Source organism: Myxocyprinus asiaticus, chromosome 10 (assembly GCF_019703515.2).
Source record: "Myxocyprinus asiaticus isolate MX2 ecotype Aquarium Trade chromosome 10, UBuf_Myxa_2, whole genome shotgun sequence".
Classification (NCBI taxonomy): Eukaryota; Metazoa; Chordata; class Actinopteri; order Cypriniformes; family Catostomidae; genus Myxocyprinus; species Myxocyprinus asiaticus.
This window is the reverse complement of record NC_059353.1, coordinates 2,836,572-2,860,000: the sequence shown is the minus strand read 5'-3', so window position 1 is coordinate 2,860,000 and position 23,429 is coordinate 2,836,572. Positions and strand designations below refer to the sequence as shown.

Here is a 23,429-nt window from a genome sequence, read left to right as displayed (position 1 = left end):
GAGATAACACAAGTCGCCTTTACATAATGCTGTAGGTCTATTGTTAAGGACATTCTGCATCTGATAAGAAATGCCCCTCCATAAATGAGTCGTGCTAAATCTGTTTGTGGTTATGTTTCATTTGATTGAGACACATGAACATATAGGATAAATGTGAAACGTCAAATCATTGTATCATACGGAGTGCAAAAAGTTATAGCCTATCTGCAAAACGATTGAAATGGAATATACGGTTATTTAAACTAGGTTTTAGCTATACTTCATCGCTTGAGTTATCCCTGAGCATTGTGAATGACATTCTGAAAAATCTGTTCATAAACGAATCGAAAGAGCTCAGTGTTGTCTAGATGCAGAATTTTCCTCTAATGTCTTGCTGAACTGACGAAACGGAATATTAACCATCCAAAATGAAATACAGTGTCGTCCCTAACATCATCAGTTTAGTCTTCGCATCAACACAGCATCAGCACCGCGACCCCTGCGCGCTCATCTGAGTCTCTACTTTAATCGGGATTCATTGTGGATTTACCGCTCCTTTAAATGACTTTTATTGGCTCTTAATGCTGAACACTGATATCATGAGTGGTGACCTGCTACTAGATAACGTGTGCCATAAATAGCCCACACATGGCTCCGAAAAGAAGTTTTAAGACGTTGGAGTTATATTTGCTGAAATGTTTGGAAATAGAGTCCCCTCATCTCTTTGTAATAATATAGGGTTTTTGCAGAAGAACAATAACGCTGAGGACAAAACCCGAATTGTCGGCTACTTTAACGATCAGCAGCCTTCCAAGGACATTTTAACACGGGACAACGAGCGAGACTCAAGCTTCAGACGCACAGAGACGGACTTCTCCAATCTGTATGCAAGAGGTCAGTGATAAAATCTTCATTCCTCGGTGTTCCTATGGATTATAATCACCTTTATCTGTAGAGAACTAAAAAAAAAAAAAAAAAAAAAAAAAACCTATTTTTGCCATGCCTTTTTGTTTTTCGGGGCTGATATTTATTCAGATTTATATATATATATATATATATATATATATATATATATATATATATATATATATATATATATATATATATATCTTTTTTTTTTCAGTTGTATTGAAAGAGCTATTTTCCAGATATTCCAGAATTTTAAATCATAATATAATAATACAGCCTAAAATAATTTAGCTTGAATACTTTTGTGAAATACATATAGTATAGTATATAGTGTAGTATACTTCATTTAATATACAGTAAATTATGTGCACAATAAATAAATAAATATCAAGGTTGATCATTCTAAAGATTATGGACAGTGAAGAAGTTTGATTTTGTCTTTCATCAAGAAGCGGGTTTATAAAGCACAACTCTATACATGACAAAATCACTAATTTTAGGATTTATTGCTTCAGTTCAGATTGAAATGGTATGTCAGATCAGTGTAGTCATCTCTCCAATACAAATGATGCATTATATTACACTGCATTCTGTGGAATCTATAGTGAAATTCCAATCAGAGCTAATATTCCCTGCACTTAAACTTTATCTTTTAAGTCCAAATGTGACATTGTGTCCAAATGCATGTTCCTTTGATCATCACTCTTGGCTGTTTTGATAGTGCCTTTCTTTCATTCTTTTTTTTTTTTTTTTTGTCAAATATCAGTTTAAAAATTCAAAACCTTTTTTTTTACATTGTTATGGGAAATGTTAGCTTGACATTTGAGTATCATTATTTAGACTTGTGAATGTACTTGCACTTTTGACACAAAAATAAAAATAATAATTATTCTGATTAATGAAAGAAATAATTTTTCAAAACTGTCCGAAACGAACCTAACAGATGTGCAGAGCTCAATTGTACATTCTCTGTCTAACAAATTTGGTCACAGATCTACTTCCTGCCAAAAATGGAGAGGAGTGTACAATCCAGTTCCTGCTGGAAGTGGTAGACATCCTCACAAATTATGTGCGGAAGACCTTCGACAGATCCACCAAAGTGCTGGACTTCCATCATCCACACCAGCTGCTGGAGGGAATGGAGGGTTTCAACCTCGAGCTGTGTGATCAGCCAGAGAGCCTGGAGCAGATCCTGGTGGACTGCAGGGACACACTGAAATATGGAGTCCGGACAGGTGATGGAGACCTGTACTTCTCCTATTGCTGTGTGAATGGCAAAATGAGAACATACTTATTTGCTTACAATAAGCTGTTTCAAGAGCACTGTTGTCATATGTAAATATCCAAACAAAGTGGTATGTTTTTCCATTCATTTCTCCCTTCGGAATTTCATAAAATTCTTCATTAAAGAGTTGTAAGCCATGAACCAAACAACCAGCCCCAAGGTGAATCGCTCCATTACAAACTTTATTTTGATGCATAAAATTAGTTGAAAATATGACAAAAAGCCAAAGGAACATGACTGTGTACTTAACGTCTTTCATGAGGGAATGAACTACAGTCCCATGAAGCATTGTGAATGACATAATCGGATTAAAAACAATGAAAGATATATTAAACTATTGGTTTAAAGTTGTTGATTATAAGGAACATGTTCAGATATTTGCAAATATATAAGCAGTGCTGGGTAGTAAAACATTTACATGTAATCTGGATTCCATAATCTGATTACGAACATCAAGTACATGTAATTGGATTAAATTACATTTTAAAATACCCATAATTAAACTACAGTTACTTTTTTATGAATTACATGATTACATGTTAATTAGGCAATGGCAATAAATTGTTCATAATTTACTGAATCACCATAAATGTTTTTTATCTTTTACATTCTTAACTCTAAGGAGAGGGTTATGAAATTGCACACAGACCTGGTACTCATCATTAACCAGGTGAAGATTTTCAGCATTTGACCACTGGATGTACAGAGATAATTTAACTTTTAAGGTGACACAGGGCAAAAACATCTCTGTGTAATATAAACTCTGCCTTCCAAAGGTTAATATCCTGTCAACTAAAAAGGAATCAACGTCAAATTTAAAGAAGCATTTGAAGGTATGTTTGCAATGTAAACGTGAATGTACATTGTTGGATTACAATGTAATCCAATTGCATTAGTGCCATAAAACTGTACTCGACTCTGAAAATGAAAATGAATGCACTTTTGATTTAGTGATAACTTTGAGGCTGTTTTTGTGATGTTGATTCTCAAATATAACTGGTCTGATCTCTTACCACACATGGATGGCATTTGTTAACAATAAATAATGAATACATTTTTTTTTTCCTCTTTGTATTTTTATGTTAAAATGGTACAAGATTATCCTACTCAAATGCAAGTGATATCAAATAAAAGAGTTAGGTGGAAGTAATCCAAAAGTAATCAGATTAGATTACACCAAAATGTAATCATTTTGTAATCAGTACCCGATTACAATTCAGAAGTAATCTACTCAGCACTGTATATAAGAAGTTTGAGAGTCTATTGAGAGCAACTCGATTGTGTCATTCACAATGCATCACCGAAGTGGGCAGTCGCTGCAGAGCTCTTTTGGAGTACTTTGTTTTCAGCGATTCTCTGATTGGTGGATTATTTCCCTTCAGGATCACGGGTAGAGTAGCTTTCACCAGAAATACTATTTAAAACATTTTTAAAAAAATGAAGTTGCAATAACGTGGGCTGAGGCTTCAACAGAAGAATATACAATTAACAGCCTCAGAGCTCACAGTAGGTCTGTCTTTAAAGGTTTATAAGTTATTGTTAAAAATCAATTTGTCTTTGGAGAATGGGATTTTTACCTCTGGAACCAGACTGTTGCGCACTATTATATGGAAAAATGTAATGGAATTAGAAAAAAGCTAAAATAGAAGAGCCATAAAAATGGCTTCTTTGCATTACATTGATCAGTTTTGGATTCACGAATGATAGATGATGATTTGGATTTAACTGATTGGTCGCAGACAGCAGAGAAAAACAATGCTAAATGTTTATCTATCTTATTTTCTCTCTCTTTTTCTGTCCCTGCAGGTCACCCCAGGTTTTTTAACCAGTTGTCTTCAGGTCTAGACATCATTGGTTTAGCTGGAGAGTGGCTAACCTCTACTGCCAATACTAACATGTGAGTTCCACCTTTCTTGCTTTTAAGCTGTTTATAGCTATTGTTATTTTATAACAAAGACAGCCCAGTGAGCAATGAAAACCAGCCAAATGATCAATAAAACCAGCCCATTACCAAAAATCACACCTAAAATACAAATTTATAGTCACCTATAATGCATTGCACACTATTTCAACTGTAAATTCACAGTATTGTGGTTCACTGTTCCTTTTTCTCCCCCCCACTCCCCCCCAATTAAAAATAAAGTTGTTTTACCTAAAGACTGACTGCTGGTCAAAAAAAAAAAATCCTTTAAATTTAACCACTTACAGTCTCCCTATCAGAGCCACAAAAATCTCCCCACACTGTCAATCATCTTAGCAGACAGTCTCACCATTAGCAGAACATAAAGTGGGTGAAGAAAAATATTTAAAGCAAACAGTTCGTTCAAATATAATTTATGCACTTCAAACCTTCAAACCGCAGAAAAAAACAACCCACAATTCATTAAAAGTAGACTTGGCAACCCTGAATGAGACCATAGCAGGTTCAGCTGTTAAGTTTATATATTTACATTGTTTCAAAAGTGTTTTAATGTTGTTCTGTTAACCGGAGACGGGGATAAAATCATGATTCTCATTTACCTGAGTCTGCCATTTCAGAATAACACATACTAGCTCTCAGCAGAAAAGCGCCAGTGAGATGTGACAGAGTGTTTTGTGACTGCCTGCAGATGGAAATGGCCAGAATGTAGCGTAACACCTCATTGGTCAAGGCTAATTTACAGCCACACGTTGAGACACACCACCAGCTGTGACTCTCACACAATCCACGCCTCTACCCCTTTCCATCTGTTCATCTGTCTATCCTAAAATCAGACTAATGTCTGTAAGTACTGTTTAAGATTAGTTTTCAAAAACAGCTAAAGTAATATTGGGCAGGAGCATAGCATTCATTTCAGGAGTAAGGGGGACAGAATGTTCAGCATAAATTTGACAAAGTAACCAAGTTTTCTATGTGTCTTGACTTTGATGTAATTGCATTTATAGCATACTATAATTGTTTGCAATTGTTTTAGTTCGATGGCCAGATTGGACAAAATGTCACCACATGCAGGCAGAATTTGTTATATAGACAGACCGTAATTTTATATTAATAAAGTCCAGAATCAGCTTGCTGCATTAACCTGTTGCCGTGCAAAGGCCGCAGGTGGCCTTGTGTTTTCAGTTGTTTACATTCAACATATGTGTTTAGTATAGCTTTATTAAGTAATCTGTTCAACCAATACACCATTTAAAAGATCTAAGGCTGCAGATTCCTTCCAATGAAAAAAACTGGTCAGTCTAAATGACTTTCAGATGATGATTTCTTATTTTGTGAAAAGAGTGCACAGTAGACAACACAAAAACAAAGCAGGAAGTCCATAACTTTTTTTTGTTATAGCAGTGTAGATTTTGATCCAGCAATGATGACATCTGTCTGTTTTGACTGCAATAGTCCATTACACGACATCCATAGTAAATCTTTGCCCCAAAACACGCAAACTTGTATAAAAATCCATAGAATGCGGCCACATGCGTCTCTCTTTCTGATCAGCTGAGTCAGCACCGGCCGTGCTCCTTGCGGCCCGGCCACACCCTGTTCCTCGTTACAAACATGGAGGTTATTTTTGCCATGAATACAAATCAGATGGTAAATGACAAGCTCATCCGCATGTATGCGGATGAGCAGTTCTCTCATCTATTAACAGACAGACGAGTGGATTTGAATGGCTGCATTTACACATACACAGATTTGCTTCATGAAATATACTGTACAACTTAAACTCATTTGTCCGTGTGAAAAATGCAAGACGAACTTTGGTTTTATCAAAAGTGAGGGGGACATGTCCCCAGCGACCCCCGCGTATTCTACGCCCCTGATAGTGGGGCTAATAATAGCAAAATGTACCTAGATTTAAAAAATCTGTGAACCAAATGTGAGTGGCTCTTGCCTTTAAAAAACTTGCTGAAATAATGCTAGGTTGTTGTGTGTGGTTGTCAGGGTGTTGCTATGCAGTTGCTAGGGTGTTCTGGGTGGTTGCTTACCAATCCGATTCAAAAGAGTCCACCCCCAAGTCTCTATAATATTCTAGTCCTGAGAAATGGCTTGGGTCAATGTAAGTCTATGGTATTTTTTTTTTATTTCACTCATTTATCATCCTGCATGTGAATATTTTAAGTCTGATTGATTAGAAAAGTAATTTCACCCCTTTCCTCAAAAAGCCAAATGGTTTTAGGTAGCATTCATGACTGTAGCAAAAATGATGTGACTGAGTTATGAACAACAGTTTTATAAGTAGTTTTTTTTTTTATTTATTTTTTTATCCCCAAAACATTATAAGCATTAGTAACAGTGATGCTTGCCTTAGCAAGCACAACTAATATGTTTTTTCCTTGTGGAAACCAGTGTTGCATGTAATCTCATTAAATGATTTACTGTAATCTAAATACTTTTTAGCTTAAATATGTATTGTATTAGGCGTAGTAGTAAAAGTGTAGAACTATAGCGCATTACATTTTTAATTTGTGTAATCAGATTATAATGACTGACTTTCAATTAAGTTAATTACTTTAAAACACTTGCGTTACACATATTTCTAAAACTATATTTTTTATGAAGAATAGGCCTACATTTAAAACATAAATATGGTTCATATGACATATGTGTTTGCATTTCTGTGACAGCTAAAGAGTCAGTAATCAATCATTATTATGTGTGACAAACGTGTGGTGCTGAGTGTATGTCTTGTGTGCAACAATGAACGAAGAGAAAATATAGATATTTTTAATTCTCTGAGCAGAAAAACAAAAACATTTCTTTGAATGCTTTACAAAGTAACTCAAAAGTAAAGTAATTAGTAATGTGATTATTTTGGCCATAAAGTAATTATTAAAGAAATCTGATAACAATTGTAGAAAACTAATTAGAATATCTTATCCAACACTGGTACTGTAATGTCTAAATATAAGACTAGTAGGTATAATTCTACTCTGAAGATATATTTATGGGTCAATCTGGTTCTTTTTTTATTTATATAAGGACAACAGCATTGAACAACGTGGTCTTGTTTGACCCCTGATGGTCAGGGATTTTATAATGTCTTTCACAGTACATGCACAAATTCTCCAAAGGTCAATAAATGATTTACTTCCCTCATTTGTGTCATAGTAAAATGACTGTCACTGAACCTTTGCTGGATTTTACAGGGCTATATTCTTCGACACTACTATTTAACACCTGTAATGACTAACAGTAAGATTTACGATAGAACTAATAGGATCATAAAAGCAGAAAATGATTACTGTTAGAAAATCAGATTTGGTATTATCACCCCGTGAACTAATATGGTATAGGAAGTATGTGAATATAGACAGATGAGCCAAAACATTATGACAACTCACTGGTGAAGTGAATAACATTGATCATCTCCTAACAAGGCCACATGTCAAGGTCTGGGTAGATTAGATGGTAAGCGAACAATCAGTTCTCGTAGTCAATGTGTTGAATGCAGGAGAAATGGGCAGGAGTAAAGAACCTGAGTGACTTTGACAAGGGCCAAATTGTTATGGCCAGATGACTGGGTCAGAGCTTCTCTGAAATGGCAAGGCTTGTGGGGTGCTCCCGGTCAGCAGTGGTGAGTACCTACCGACAGTGGTCCGAGGAAACCACAAACCGGTGACAGGGTGTTGGGTGCCCAAGGCTCATCGATGCATGAGGGCAAGGAAGGCTATCCCTTCTTGTCCAAACTGACAGAAGGTCTACTGTGGCACAAGTCACAGAAAATTTTAATGATGTTATGGAAGGAATGTGTTCTGCTGGGAAACCCTGGGTCTGGCAATTCATGTGGACGTCAATTTGACACGTGCCACCTACCTAAACATCATTGCAGACCAGGTACACCCGTTCATGGCAATGGTATTCCCTGATGGCAGTGGCCTCTTTCAGCAGGATAATGCACCCTGCCACACTGCACACATTGTTCAAATGGAATGGTTGAGGAACATGATGAAGAGTTCAAGGTGTTGCCCTGGCCACCAAATTCTCCAGATCTCAATCCGATTGAGTATCTGTGAGATGTGCTGGACCAACAAGTCCGATCTATGGAGGCCCCACCTCACAACTTACAGGAATTAGAGGATCTGCTGCGAAAGTCTTGGTGCCAGATACCACAGAACACCTTCAGGGGTCTTGTAGAGTCCATACCTTGACTAGTTGGTGCTATTTTGGCAGCACACAGAGGACCAAGATCATATTAGGTAGGTGGTCATAATGTTTTGGCTCATCAGTGTAGATACATATAAATAAGGGCCAGTTGTCACACTTTGTTCTCCAGTGTATATTTCTCAGGTCACGTTTGTTTTGGAAAGTCAGTTTCTGTATAGACACAAAGTGTTGCCTTAAAAAAAAACCTTTAGCACATTTTTACAGATATTGCTTGGAAAAAAAATATGCAGTTCATTAAAGCCATGTTGACCTGACAACTTATAGCAGGGCTACTCAACTTTGGACAGCTCAGGGGCCGCAAAGCTGGATCCCTGTTGCCTTGAGGGCTGCGCTCTTATTTTTTATATAGTAGTCAAATTATATATATTTTTTATAGTAAACAATTGTTATAATAATAATAATACATTTTATAGTAATTATTTTATATATTATATGTAGCCTATATATTAGGGGTGTAAGAGTTCAATTTTCTGATAGTTTGGTTTTAATTTTTCAAAGAGCCACTTTGTACCGCATTCATTGCAACATAGAAAACAGATACGATCAGTTCTGTTTTCACTGTCAAAGACATTGTCCACTAATAAACACCATGAGTGTTCACAGATCACTAATAGGCACATGTGTGAAGGCGTCTCAATGGCGTTATTGCATATTTTCCTGTTTAATGACTGTTATCATGACGAGCATATATCTCTGATGAGCTATTTAAATGGGTTAGACACAGATTCGTGTTGAGAGACTCTCAAGTGAGATTGAGAGCTGACTGACCGCCGCTCTCAGTGAACATCAGCTATGCTCAGATATTCTTTGCTGTTTATTTCATTCATTACTCATTTGCAGTTTTGCAGTGACACAACCGAAGTTGTGTGAGGTTGTTTGGTCAAATGTTAAATTTTAATTTATAATATAACTGTGAATCCCCAGGACCCCCTTGAACCTTTCATCGTTTGTCCAGGAGGGCCAACAGCAATCTCTGGGGTGAATCTGGCATGGTGATGCACCCCCAGCCCCCTTTAGAGCCGGCCATGACTGTAAAAACTCTTAAAAATGGTCACCTCACAATTCATACACATTTGGTAGGCTATTGATAATGCATGCAGCAAAAGATGTTGAGTAGCACTGACTTAAAGGGTAACAAAATAGCCTGCTTTCAGCAAAATATCAAACCATTGTTTTGACTATATATAACATTTAAAACATAAGACCTGACATTGATGACAAATACCACTGTCCTGAGAACACAGTTCAACGTTTCAGTTAAAATCTACTTTTCATGTTTTTACTCAAAATATGTTATAAAGTTGACCCTTGCCTGAATGTATCCCAGTGTGGTTGTATTTTGTTCACTTGTTTACTCAACAGCTATTACAAAAATATTCTGCTATTAGGATTTTACTTTGGAGCATTGAATTCACAATATTTATCCTAGGGAGAAAACAGCAATTTGACATTTGTCAGTTGGACTTTTGACTCAAAACCTTATAGTTACTGGGGTATAGCACTTGTGACAACTTCTACATGTGACAATATAACCCCGGTGTCCCCTGATGTCACCAGCTTGTGTTTGTACATGTTTCTGTTGTCTCTAATTTACATTCCAGTATTTTTATATTGATCAGACAGCATGAGCACTTGGCCTTTGCATTCACTAATGAGCTGCTCATCATTACTAATCACTGTTGATGAATATTGACTGGTGCTAATAGGTTAAAGATGCCTCCAGTGGGGTCCTCCCTTCAGAATGCATCTGTGATGGATTGAATGGGTTGATGGGTACAGATATTTAGTGAATTACCTCCTACTAATTACCATGGGACAAGTAGAGATAACAGGTGTGTGTGTGTGTGTGTGTGTGTGTGTGTGTGTCTGTTTACAGGTTCACATATGAGATCGCACCAGTGTTTGTGCTAATGGAGCAGCTCACCTTGAAAAAAATGAGAGAGATTATTGGCTGGCCAAATGGAGAGGGAGATGGAATTTTCTCACCAGGTGTGACTGCATGACAACAACAGAATTATTAAGCATACCAGACTGAGGAGATTTTATTTATTTATTTATTTATTTTCATTTTAATACATCAAAAGACATCTCTCTCAACAGCAGGTGGACATTGTCAAAAATTACTGATTCCTGTAAGCAGTCTGCGGCACAATTTTTTATGTTTTTATTTTATTTATTATAACACTTTTCACAATACATATTATTCACAGCTTTTCAAAGAATCATGCCTTACAAACCCTCCAGTGAGCAAGCCAAATGCTACAGTGGAATGGAAAACTCCCTAAGATGTTTAGGTAGGATAAGGAAGAAACCTCGTGAGAAGTCAGGGGAGCCAGTCTTCATCTGACCTGCACAATTAAACTAATTTCTACTAACAAACAGAAATTCATATATGTGCAAATGTCTGACAAAATATAATTAATTATCCAAATAAATGTAGGGCTGTCAATCAATTTTTTTTTCTCCAATCGATTTAATTGCAAGAAATGCCAGTTAATTAATCAAATTATATAAACATTAAATAATTATAATTAAACAATTATAACTATAATATAAATAATAAATGATATAAAATATTGCATTCAAATAATTAAAATGCACTACATTATTGTGGCAGACGAGTAAAGCATTGATTTGACCAGGGGTTTCCAAACATTTTTGTCAGCTGAGCCTCTTAATACCTTAGCTGAAGTACCCCCTGATATTTAAAGTAACGTTAACTTTACATAATTTATCATTTGACGTCTTTGCACTTGCATTTTTCTACTATATTCTACTGAAACTTTATTACATTTGTTTTTCCTTAGAATATTTATACATTATAGATTTACATTGTACATTTGATATCTTGATATAGCCAATATTTACATTTTAAATAATTAAAAATTGCTTTTCATAGAAGTAACAAAGCCAGGGCCGTAGCAACCATCATGGGTTGAGGTAACATGTCCCCTTTACCTCTAGAATGTATTTATTTATTTTTTTGTAAATGAAACATTATATTTATATTTTTTTAGGGAATGCATTATATTTTAAGAGTTCCGTGAAAGAAACTAGTAGCTGGCAGCCTAAATGACACCTTTAGGATCCAACAGAAGCCTCTGTAAAATGGTCGGTTCAGCAATTGCAGTCAGCAATTGCAAAATGGACTGCTGTTGGCAATCCTAACAGCAGTCCATTTTGCAATTGAATTCGTCAGTCTGTCCAAGGTAGACTTATAAGACTTTTTAAAAGGGCTTTTCTAAGGACAAACATACTTGAAACGCATGCTTGTGTCATGTCATAAACAGTGTTTTTTGGATGCTGTGTTAAATTAAGTGTCATTTGAATATTAGAAAAACACATCTTAAGACCCCTGCATTCGAAATTGTGCTCCATCCAGCTGTGTTTGAATGCAAGAACATGTCCTCATCTTGTGCTGTCTGCTGTTAGTAAGTGTGGTTTGTTGCCTGTACGGCTGCACGTTGCATATACAACTAGAGTCACACTTACTGCCCCCTGCTGACTGAGACTCATAAAAACATGAAGGTGGTACTTGAAGCTTGAATTGCTCTGATGGTAGGAATAATCATGACTCCATTATGGTCCAGGTCATGCTTAAGTGCGTTATTGTTTTTAAGCATTGCTTTTTATATAATTAATTGCACTGAATTAACATGTAAAATTGACAGCTCTAATTAAATGTAAATGTTTCTGTTTGTCCTTGATAGTATTAGCACACAACACTACAGAGCTACTCATCTTCTTTAGGTCATTAAGTTAAAAGTAGCAACATGTTTGTGTTCTTGCAGGAGGAGCAATCTCGAATATGTACAGTGTGATGGTGGCACGGTATAAACACTTCCCTGAGGTTAAAATCAAAGGCATGGCAGCAGTTCCCAGACTGGTGCTGTTCACCTCAGAACATGTAGGTTATTAATTTGCTAGTTCTCTATCTCCCTTTGTATCTTACTCGCTCTCTGTCCATAGACAGCGATAATTGTAAGGTTGTGTGTCTGGGTGTATTTAAATGCTTGCTGTTTGAAGCCTAAAAGTCTTCCAAATATATTTTTAATTATCACTCAGTTTGGGTTGATGCTAACAAGTGTTGGTAACACTTTACAGTAATGTTCCCTTTGGTTTATAAAGGGGTTCATAAATTAATAATAATTTATTTACAAATACATTATAAATTGATATCCAGTTACAACAACATGAATAAAAATGGCAATACTTGCCAAATATTAAAAATGCTTAATAAATACACATACTTTCATTAATCAAAAACATACAATGCTCTAATTCACGATTTAAGTAACAATGCAGCAAAATAAACTACAGTATTATAGTGAGATGAAAAGGAGGGATTATGTCAGCTTTGCGTTTATATTCATTATTGTAATTAATTACTTGTTGTCATTTGTCCCGTTGATGTCAAAAGAATGGTTTTAACTAGTCCTACTTACCTAAAGTCCTCTGCAAAATAACTTGCTCATTCACAGCATATATCCTATAACAAAGCCTGATGACACATACAAAACTGTGGCTCAACTTATTGTTTAAATATTGTTCACAGAGTCACTACTCTATAAATAAGGCGAGTGCAGCGCTGGGTTTCGGCACAGAAAATCTGATCTTGCTGAGCACAGATGAGAGGTAAGAGCGAGCTCTGTCTGTATGTACTTTGTGTTTGTGGACCCTCTCATCAGTGAGAGTCTGTGTTACATTTGTGTCTCTCTGTTAGAGGTAGAGTCATTCCTGCTGATCTGGAGGCCAAGGTCATTGATGCCAAAGAGAAGGTGAGTCTCCTGTGCATGAGAAAAGCTCTTCAACACACCTCCCTGTCAACCATATGTATACATATGACAATGAGCTCATTATGCTAGTTCTCATGTTAAGAGGCAGTGATCACACTGATTGTGTTTATTATATGGGTTACTGAATGAGTTTGGGGCGGGACTATCTATTTGACGACCAATGGAAGACAGGAGGAGTGTTCGTGAAACCTATTTGAAAACATTATTTGTGCAATTCCTTTGGTGACACTGGCGATACAGAAATTACACATTGCAGCTTATAATTTTTTTTATAACTTTCATTAATAAACCATTAACTAATGTTATATAATGCTTAACAGATCATTACTTAATGTATATTAAAATATTTAGAAATATGAGAAATGCTTTTGTTAATGTTTACTTATGAATTGAAATAACATTACACAATGCTTAGTTCATTAGTTAATGTACATTCAAATACTTAAACATGTTATTAAACTTTCATTCATATATAGCCTTGCACTTTTTAACATCTACAAATTATATTAACAAATATAATTTGTAGATGTTATAACAAATATATGTTATATAATGATTAACAGATCATTTGTTAATGTACATTTGAATGCTTACAAAAGTCATTTAACTTTGGTTCAAATGAGCTCATGCACTTTTTTGTATTTACAAATGTTTTCTGAAATTATTAATATTTTTCACCACTTCACACGCTATTTATGTTTACAAATTATTCATCAATGTCCAGCTAATAGTAAGGTCTGTAAAGACCACAAATTTGCTTTTTGTTTGTTGTTGTGTGTAGGCATGCATTTATTATTTACACATCTTTATAAATCATTTATTAATTTTTGTTTAGATTTTTGCAGCACCCAATCAAAAGTTGAAAATGTTTATCCATAGTAAATGTTTATAAAGGTTTACTAATGATTATTTAGTATCTTTTTGTGGCCATTAGACTTTTGTGGGCATCTATTGTAATAAAGTTTATGAAATTTAGTATGCTTGATACAGACACAACATTGTTTAATACCACAATACCTCAAAAAAAAAAGAAAATTACCAGTACAGATTTTGAGGCTGGATTACACTACAAGACTTTAAAAATCTGAACATATTTTAAAATATTAGCCATCACACACTTAAAGACTGGGGATAACACACTACCCGACTAAAAAGATGATCTGATCCAATCCAGTCACAAATTTACGTGGAAACAGTGTTGCCAGATTCCTTTTTTTTTTTTTTTTTTTTTTTAACTTATTATTTAGAAAATGTTTCCAGAAATTATTAGAATTGTTTAACACTTCACACACTATTCATGTTTACAAATTTTTCATCAATGTCCATCTAGTCCAGCCCAAATTAATAAAAAAATGCCCAAATAAAACAAGCGCTTTTTATCCTTAATATCAAGTAGCATAGCCTTTACAACCTTAACGACACAATTAAGCATTGAAACGATAACGTTTTCAAAAACCTTTACTTTTACCCCTGCTTTTTTCTTATTCACACAATGAGACAAACACGCACCGAAAAAGAACAATATGCTGCCCTGGCATATCAAGAAGCCAAATAATGTCGTTGTGCTATGATTGAAGTCATGTTTTTGCCATTCAGTATTTTATGAATTAATATGTAATATAAAGATTACTCCAGGTGATTATTAGAGTGTGCAATATGATCACCATGAGTGATATATTTTCAAAATATCCTGCATTGGTCTCATCCAGCATCATAAAACTTGTAGCCAAAAGGCATAAATTCTCAGGTGCAATTTTTTTATCAGATGGGCATGAGAAAAACGCCACAGATTCTGGCATTAATCACAATTTAAGGTCACTTTATTTTGCCATTTTTCATTACTTATTTGTTATTTCGACTGCATTACTTCTATCACTAAAATCCATGAACAACACCTGCAGATTGTGGCAGTTCAGAACACACTAGTGGGTGTGGCAACATGTATCTCCTCTGAACAGGACTGAACACATTTTCTGTCACTCAGTGTTTTGGCTATTTGATTGAATGATTGTGTTTGAAACCATTTTCTTTATTTTAGTTGCATGAGCCAAGGAATTTCTTAATTTTAGAATTTTTAAAACCTGCCCAGATTATTCCAAACTAGCCCTCCCTTTTCTTGAAGACGCCTGCTGAAAACGAAGAACGGCTGCTACTGTTGTTGCTGCTCCTCTGTGTTCCGTGTCGTGAAAGAAACGGCATTTGGGTGCATTCATAGGTGTGGAGTATGGCCTCTAGAGGTGGCAATGGAAGTGTCGTTAAAGGTTAAACTCTACTTAAATGCTTGTTTATCATCTCTGTTTCTTGAGCTTCATGGCCCCATGTGCAAAATTTCCATTGGTTTCTCACCGTATGACTTCAGATTTGAGTCTTGGAGCATTATTCAGTATGATATTTCCACTGTAGTCGATGATAATCAGCTCAAAAATATCAAACATGTTTGATATCCTCCAACTAGATGTAATCCTAGTTGAAAGGTTCATCTATACTATGCAATTTTCTGTGAAATCTTTCAACTATGACTGGAGCTGACTAACGCCAACTAGCGCCGACTAGCCCCGACTCGGCCTGACTGAAAATCAGAGCTAAAATCAGTGTTAAAACCATGTAGTGTATTCCAGCCTTAACAAACACATGTTGTTTTCTGGATCTTTCTCTTTCCAGCAGGTTCTGCAGGTCTTGCAATAAATCTGGCATTACACAAAATTGTTATAAATAAATGCCTATTGACAGAAACTGTAAAAGAGTGGGTGATCTCTGATTGGTGGATCCAGGAAGATTGTGGGTAGTGTATTACTTCACCGGAAATTCGCCAACCTTACCGTTGCGTTCGTTTGTTGACCACATCTCACGACTCGCGAGTAGTGAAATTGCATAGTCTTTTTTTTTTTTTTTTTTTTTTCGATTTTGAAAGCATTGCTTCATGGATGAAAGCAGCCATTTAACCTTAGGCTGAGCATGAGTGACTGCCACAGAGGGGGGAAAAAACAAACATTCAGAGGAGGCTAGCTCAATGACAAGTCTTCAATGTGAGCAGTGGGAATAAATCCGTGGCTGTAGGTGGGGGGAAGGTGCGGGTGTTGAATAGTACAACTGAAATTTAGATTTTGGTAACTTCTACAAGAGTAAGACTTGTTATTTGTTTATACACATTAGAGACATATTTTATTTTATTTTATTTTTTTTATTTAATTTATTGAGTTAACACAGTTCTTTAACATTGCTTTGATAAATTATTATAAATTATTAAATTATAAATGATAGATTCTTTTACTGTTGTAAATTTGACAGTTTTTTCCTTGATTTGTTGAAAGGAATATTCTCTGTTTAAGAATACAGTATAGTATAAATGTTTTATTGAGGCAATAAACAAAGTTTTGTTAATAAGTGCATGAGCTCATATATGAATCCAAGTTTAATGATGTTTGTAGGTATTGAAATGTACATTAACAATTGATCGGTTAATCATTTTATAACATTTGTTAAAATCATTTGAAGATGTTAAAAAAGTACAAGGCCATATATGAATAAAAGTTTAATAACATTTTAAGTATTTGAATGCACATCAACAAATTAATTATTAAGCATTATGTAATGTTAGTTAAATACCTTAGAAAACATTAAGTGTATCATCTTATATTTCTAACTACTTGAATATAATATTTGTGTATGACTTGCATATGTCATTAGAAGAGATGGAAATATAGTCTTTATTTTGAATCTGTTTAGTGGAAAAACAAACAAAAAAAATCTTTAAAAAGTAACATCTTTTTTTATGTAACATATTCAACACTGCTTTAGTGTGATGATGAAATCATTTACTAACCTTGTGTAAAGTTATAATCCAATCTTTTAACTCTTGTCTTGACAACGTAAAGCCATTAAACATGGCAATGTTCGCATAATACAGACTATGATACCAGAAAGGGATTGTTTACAGGAATTATTTTGATAAGGCATAACCAGACATTTGTTTGTCCAGAACAGTTTTCCCACACTAAAATGATGATTTAGGCAACTTTACAGCTCAAACAACACACATTTGGACCAATTATTATAAGTTCTTCAACAAAAATACGAGCAACACATTTATACTTTTAATCCCTTTTAACCTTTAATGACTTGTCCCTGTTATTACTTTTTGGAAGTGTATTGGAGTTATAAAGCTGAACTTGTATTGAACACTGAACATTTCTTAAACATCACTATTTAAAGACCACAGTGCAGTAGTAATTTGGTAACAGTCAGTAATAATTTGGTCACATGAATTATGTAACTAAGTGATATCAGAATATTAGCATGTTTACATTTATGGTTGTGTCACCACACTAACCATTAAGTCAATTTTAGTCTGTTATAAGCCCTTTTCCATTTCAGTAACAATAAATGAGTTTAGTTTTAAATATTTAGTTCTGAGTACAACTCTGATTTCCATTGAAATCAGTGAAAGGGCTCTTTTGTTTTTATTCTTTCTAGGGGTTTGTGCCGCTGTTTGTGAATGCCACAGCTGGATCTACAGTATATGGAGCCTTTGATCCAATCAATGAGATCGCTGACATCTGTGAGAAATACAACATGTGGCTTCATGTGGATGTAAGTTTATGATTATCTCATTGGCACATATAACTTTGATTTTTTATGTGTGTTGAATACATTTTAATGGAGCTAAAGTTGTGAATGTGTGTTTTAAGGGAGCGTGGGGCGGAGGTCTGTTGATGTCCAGGAAACACAGACACAAGCTGAACGGCATTGAGAGGTATCATACATTACACTACACACCAGGGGCGTAAGGACCATCTGAACAGTGAGCACACATTATAAACCTTATCCTGTTGGTTCATGAATATTAATTAGATAAAGTTTTTGCCTTGTAGGCCGAAGAGACTTGCTGAAAGGTAGTTAAATGGGCATTAGCCATAGCATGATTACCGCTTACTGCTTGTACATTTGTATAGTTCATGGCCAATACAACATGTTGGCTATGGCTTCTGCTTGGTCTTAAATTAGTCATTTTACGCAGCCAGCTAAAAATTTTTATCATTGCACCATGGCCAAGCAAAACAAAACTATTAAAATATAATGATTATTTCTCAAATGTGTGGTGGACAAATGCCCTTCAGTTACAATTGTCGCTACACACCTTCTAAACAAACACACACACTGCTGTGTTCTTTACTCTTTTTTTTTCTTCACTATACTCACCTCAATCCGGGTGGCGGAGGACAAGTCTCAGTTGCCTCCGCTTCTGAGACAGTCAATCTGCACATTTTATCACATGGCTCGCTGTGCATGACACCGCGGAGACTCACAGCATGGAAGGCTCATGCTACTCTCTGCGATCCACGCACAACTTACCACGCGCCCCATTGAGAGCGAGAACCCCTAATCGCGACCACCCCATGTGACTACCCTCCCTAGCTACTGGGCCAATTTGGTTGCTTAGGAGACCTGGCAGGAGTCACTCAGCACACCTTGGATTCTAACTCGCGACTGCAGGGGTGGTAGTCAGCATCAGTACTCGCTGAGCTACCCAGGCCCCCTGTGTTCTTTACTCTTAAAATCAAATGCACCATGTTGTTTCTGCAGAGCTAACTCCGTCACATGGAATCCTCACAAGATGATGGGCGTTCCACTTCAGTGCTCTGCCATACTGGTCCGAGAGAAGGTAAGAGAGAGAGAGAGAGAGAGAGAGAGACGGGGAGGCAGCAAATGAGTGAGTCTGAATCATAAAGGAATGGAGGAAAATTCAATGTTACAATACAAAATAAAACAAGAGAAGGCAGAGAGAGACAGTGAGACAAAGAAACAGAAAACAGAGAGCAAGGGAGAGAGGGTCAGGACATTTTGTTCATTGAAGCATGTCATCAACTGCTATCTGACTCTTTCTGTCTTCCTTTCTTTCTCATTATCCATCTGAGTTTGACATTTCATTATGTGCATCTTTTCTCTGTTTTTCTATTGTCTCACTTTTTGTGTGTGCAACAGGGACTTCTGCAGGGCTGCAACTCCATGTGTGCAGGGTATCTCTTTCAGCCTGACAAGCAATATGATGTCACCTTTGACACAGGCGATAAGGCCATACAGTGTGGCCGGCATGTAGACATCTTCAAATTCTGGCTCATGTGGAAGTCAAAGGTGTGCAGATAGATAATCCATGAGATCAGTGCATCTGAGTGTTTAAATAAGAGTGGATGGGTGGATGGATGGATGGATGGGTGGATGGGTTGAATGAATGGATGGGTGGAAGGTTGGATTAATCAATTAATGAATGAATGGATGGATGGATGATAAAATGTGTGAATGGATGGATGGATAGATGGATAGAGTGAGTGAATGACTGCATGGTTAGATAAAAGACATAATGAATAGATGAATGAAAAGATGGTTGGTTTAATGAATGAATGGTCATGTGAGATAAAGAGCTGTTGCTATTTTGGTGTTGATAATTGAGTTGTTTACAACACTTACAGTCCTGCACATGCAAGATGTTTACTTGTACTACATGTATGAAATAGAGAATTTCAGTCCCACAAAAATATGTCTGTGCAGATTAAATTGATTTTCCCTCTTTAACAGGGCACCAATGGCTTTGAGAAGCACATAGACAGGTGTCTGGAGCTTTCTGAGTATCTTTACCACAAGATAAAGGACCGTGAAGGATATGAGATGGTGTTTCAAGGGGAGGTGAGTAAAACATCATACATTTGTCTACTGTGAGGCACATACTAAAGTTCTCATCATAGTAAAGGCTTCTATTGTGTTTATGTGTTTTATGTGCCGGTAACCTCAGTACATCAGAGAACACAGGGTTACCTTCAGATGTCAAGTCAAGTCATTTTTATTTGTATAGCGCCTTTCATAAAACACATCATTTCAAAGTAGCTTTACAGAAGATCAGGCATTAACAGAAGATAAAACTTCCTGGTTACTTGCATAACCTCCGTTCCCTGATGGAGGGAACGAGAAGTTGTGTCGATGTAGTGACACTAGGGGTCACTCTTGGGAGCCTGAGACACCTCTGGTCTTTGATAAAAGGCCAATGAAAATTGGCGAGTGGTATTTGCATACCACTCCCCCAGACATACGGGTATAAAAGGAGCTGGTATGCAACCACTCATTCAGGTTTTATGCTGAGGAGCCGAGACAAGGTCCCAGCCATTTCAGCGGGTAGTTCAGCGTTGTGGCAGGAGGGACACAACGTCTCGTTCCCTCCATCAGGGAACGGAGGTTACGCAAGTAACCAGGACGTGCCCTATCTGTCACTCACTCGACGTTGTGTTTATGTAGTGACATTAGGGGTCCCTTTAAAAAAAACGCCGCAACTGGCTGAACTGTGTTACATGAACTGGCGGTGTGTGATGGGCAGACTACTGTGTGCCTCGTAGCCAGTGCACCAGGCTGACATGTAACCTCCCCCAACACAGTTATGAGTGTCGAACGGATTTAAGTGGAAATACGTCACATGGTCTTGCCGAGCTATGTCGGAAGTATGCCATGTGGGGTAGTCCCAAGGTAGGTCCTGCCCTATGGGGGAGGAGTTACTACAAGCATGGTGACTGGGGCAAAGGGGCCTCTGCCCAAGGAAGACGCAGTTTGCCAACAGGGAAACGAATTAATGGAAGATATACATCGCATGGGGTTACCTATGGGGAACCACCACATGCGGAGCACCTACCCCAGTACAGGGCTTAGTTAGCACATGTACTGAGCCAGCAGCGAGTCTCTTCGCAAACTCGTCTGCCACAGGGCTCGGAGGAAATCAACCAGGGAACACAGTTTGTGAACACTACTGGGAGTTAACGGCACATGTATTCAGCTCAGGGGAGGTGAAAGGCGCTATGCGCAAGCGATACACCCAGCCAGCTGTCCCGGACTTACCTGCGTGCCACTACATGGGATGAAACCGGTTCCACCCGGAGATTGTAGAACCTCGCAAAGGTGTTGGGTGTTGCGCAGCCCACTGCTCTGAAAATGTCTGTTAGAGAGGTGCCACTGGTCAAGGCCCAGGAGGCCGCTATACCCCTGGTAGAATGGGCCCATAGCCCTACCAGGGGCGGCACGTCCTGGACGTGATATACCATAGTTATGGCATCAATGAGCCAGTGGACAATCCTCTGCATGGAGACAGCGCTTCCTTTCCGCTGTCCACCAAAGCAGACAAAGAGCTGCTCAGAGACTCTAAAACTCTGCGTGCGATCTAAATAGATGCATAAAGCACACACCGGACACAGCAATGTCAGGGCTGGGTCTGCCTCCTCCTGGGGCAGCGCTTGCAGGTTCACCACCTGGTCCCTAAAAGGGGTTGTGGGAACCTTAGGCACATAGCCCGGTTGGGATCTAAGGATCACGTGAGAGTAGCCTGGACCGAACTCCAGGCACGTTTCACTGACAGAGAACGCTTGCAGGTCTCCTACCCTCTTGATGGAAGTGAGCGCAGTCAGAAGGGCAGTCTTCCAGGAGAGTGCCTTAAGCTCAGCTGACTGCAAGGGGCTCTCTGTAGACCCTGAAGAACTACAGAGCGGTCCCATGAGGGAATGAGGTGCAGTCTGAAGGGATTCAACCTCCTGGTGCCTCTCAGGAACTTGATGATCAGATCTTGCTTCCCTAAGGACTTACCGTCCACTGTGTCATGGTGTGCCGCTATAGCGGTGGAAGGTGGAAGGGGACAGCTGCCCTTCCATCCTCTCCTGCAGGAAGGAAAGCACCGATCCAACTGCGCATCTCTGGGGGTCTTCACGTCAGGAAGAACACCACTTAGCGAACAGACGCCACTTAAAGGCATACAGGCGCCTCATAGAGGGGGCCCTAGCCTGAGTGATCGTGTCTACCACCGCGGGTGGTAGACCGCTTAGGTCTTCCATGTCCCGTCCAGGGGCCAGACATGGAGATTCCAGAGGTCTAGTCATGGGTGCCAGATGGTGCCCCGTCCCTGAGAAAGAAGGTCCTTCCTCAGGGGAATTTGCCAGGAGGGGCTGTCGCGAGGAGATTGAGGTCCGAGAACCATGTCTGGGTGGGCCAGTAGGGTGCTACCAGGACGACCTTCTCCTCGTCCTCCCTGACATTGTACAGGGTCTGTGCAAGTAGGCTCACTGGGGGAAATGCATATTTGCAAAGTCCAGGGGGCCAGCTGTGTGCCAGCGCATCTATACCGAGAGGTGCCTCGGTCAGGGCGTACCAGAGTGGGCAGTGGAAGGATTCTTGGGAGGCAAACAGGTCTACCTGTGCCTGTCCGAATCGACTCCAGATCAGCTGGACCACCTGAGGGTGGAGTCTCCACTCTCCCTTGAGGGTAACTTGCTGTGACAGCGCGTCTGCTGCAGTGTTGAGGTGGCCCGGGATATGAGTGGCTTGCAGCGACTTGAGATGCTGCTGACTCCAGAGGAGGAGACGGCGGGCGAGTTGTGACATACAACGGGAGCGCAGACCGCCTTGATGGTTGCCATATGCTACCATTGCCGTGTTGTCTGTCCGAACTAACATGTGCTTGCCCTGGATCAACGGCTGGAACCTCCACAGGGCGAGCAGAATTGCTAGCAACTGGAGGCAGTTGATGTGCCAACGCAGCCGTGGGCCCGTCCATAAGCCGGCGGATGCGTGCCCATTGCAAACAGCGCCCCAGCCCATTTTGGAGGCGTCTGTCTTAACCACGATGTGCCTGAAGACCTGCTCTAGGGGAATGCCTGCCCGTAGAAATGTGAGGTCGGTCCAAGGCCTGAAGAGGCGGTGACAGATCGGTGTGATGGCCACGTGATGTGTCCCATGATGCCATGCCCATCTCGGGACTCGAGTCTGAAACCAGTGCTGAAGCGGTCTCATATGCATCAACCCAAGCGGAGTGGCCACCGCTGAGGATGCCATATGCCCCAGGAGCCTCTAAAAAGTTTCAGTGGAACCGCTGTTTTCTGTTTGAACGCCATCAAACAGGTCAGCACCGACTGTGCGCGCTCGTTCGTGAAGCGCACCGTCAATGAGACTGAGTCCAACTCCAAACCGAGAAATGAGATGCTCTGAACCGGGAGGAGCTTGTTCTTTTCCCAGTTGACCCGAGAGTGGACTAGGATTAGCCAATTGTCGAGATAGTTGAGAATGCGAATGCCCACTTCCCTTAACGGGGCAAGAGCTGCCTCTGTGACCTTCGTGAAGACGCGAGGGGACAAGGACAGACCGAAAGGGAGGACCTTGTACTGATACGCCTGACCCTCGAATGCAAACTGCAGGAAGGGTCTGTGTCGAGGTAGAATCGAGTCGTGGAAGTACGCAACCTTCAGGTCTACCACCACGAACCAATCTTGATGCCGGACGCTCGCCAGAATGCGTTTTG

The 23,429-nt window shown here is 38.7% G+C and overlaps 1 protein-coding gene across 2 annotated transcripts in view; it reads left to right on the top strand.

Annotated features, from left to right (window-relative positions):
• LOC127446837 (glutamate decarboxylase 1-like) overlaps window positions 1–23,429 on the top strand; it is a 45,757-nt gene that overhangs the window by 11,098 nt on the left and 11,230 nt on the right. For both annotated transcript variants that reach the window (XM_051708120.1, XM_051708119.1), the window contains exons 4-15: window positions 718–873; window positions 1,881–2,123; window positions 3,980–4,070; window positions 10,192–10,304; window positions 12,107–12,222; window positions 12,871–12,950; window positions 13,039–13,093; window positions 17,585–17,701; window positions 17,800–17,864; window positions 18,695–18,773; window positions 19,094–19,243; window positions 19,685–19,792. In XM_051708120.1, coding sequence (XP_051564080.1) covers window positions 718–873; window positions 1,881–2,123; window positions 3,980–4,070; window positions 10,192–10,304; window positions 12,107–12,222; window positions 12,871–12,950; window positions 13,039–13,093; window positions 17,585–17,701; window positions 17,800–17,864; window positions 18,695–18,773; window positions 19,094–19,243; window positions 19,685–19,792 — 1,373 coding nt within the window. The remainder of the gene's footprint in view (window positions 1–717; window positions 874–1,880; window positions 2,124–3,979; window positions 4,071–10,191; window positions 10,305–12,106; window positions 12,223–12,870; window positions 12,951–13,038; window positions 13,094–17,584; window positions 17,702–17,799; window positions 17,865–18,694; window positions 18,774–19,093; window positions 19,244–19,684; window positions 19,793–23,429) is intronic.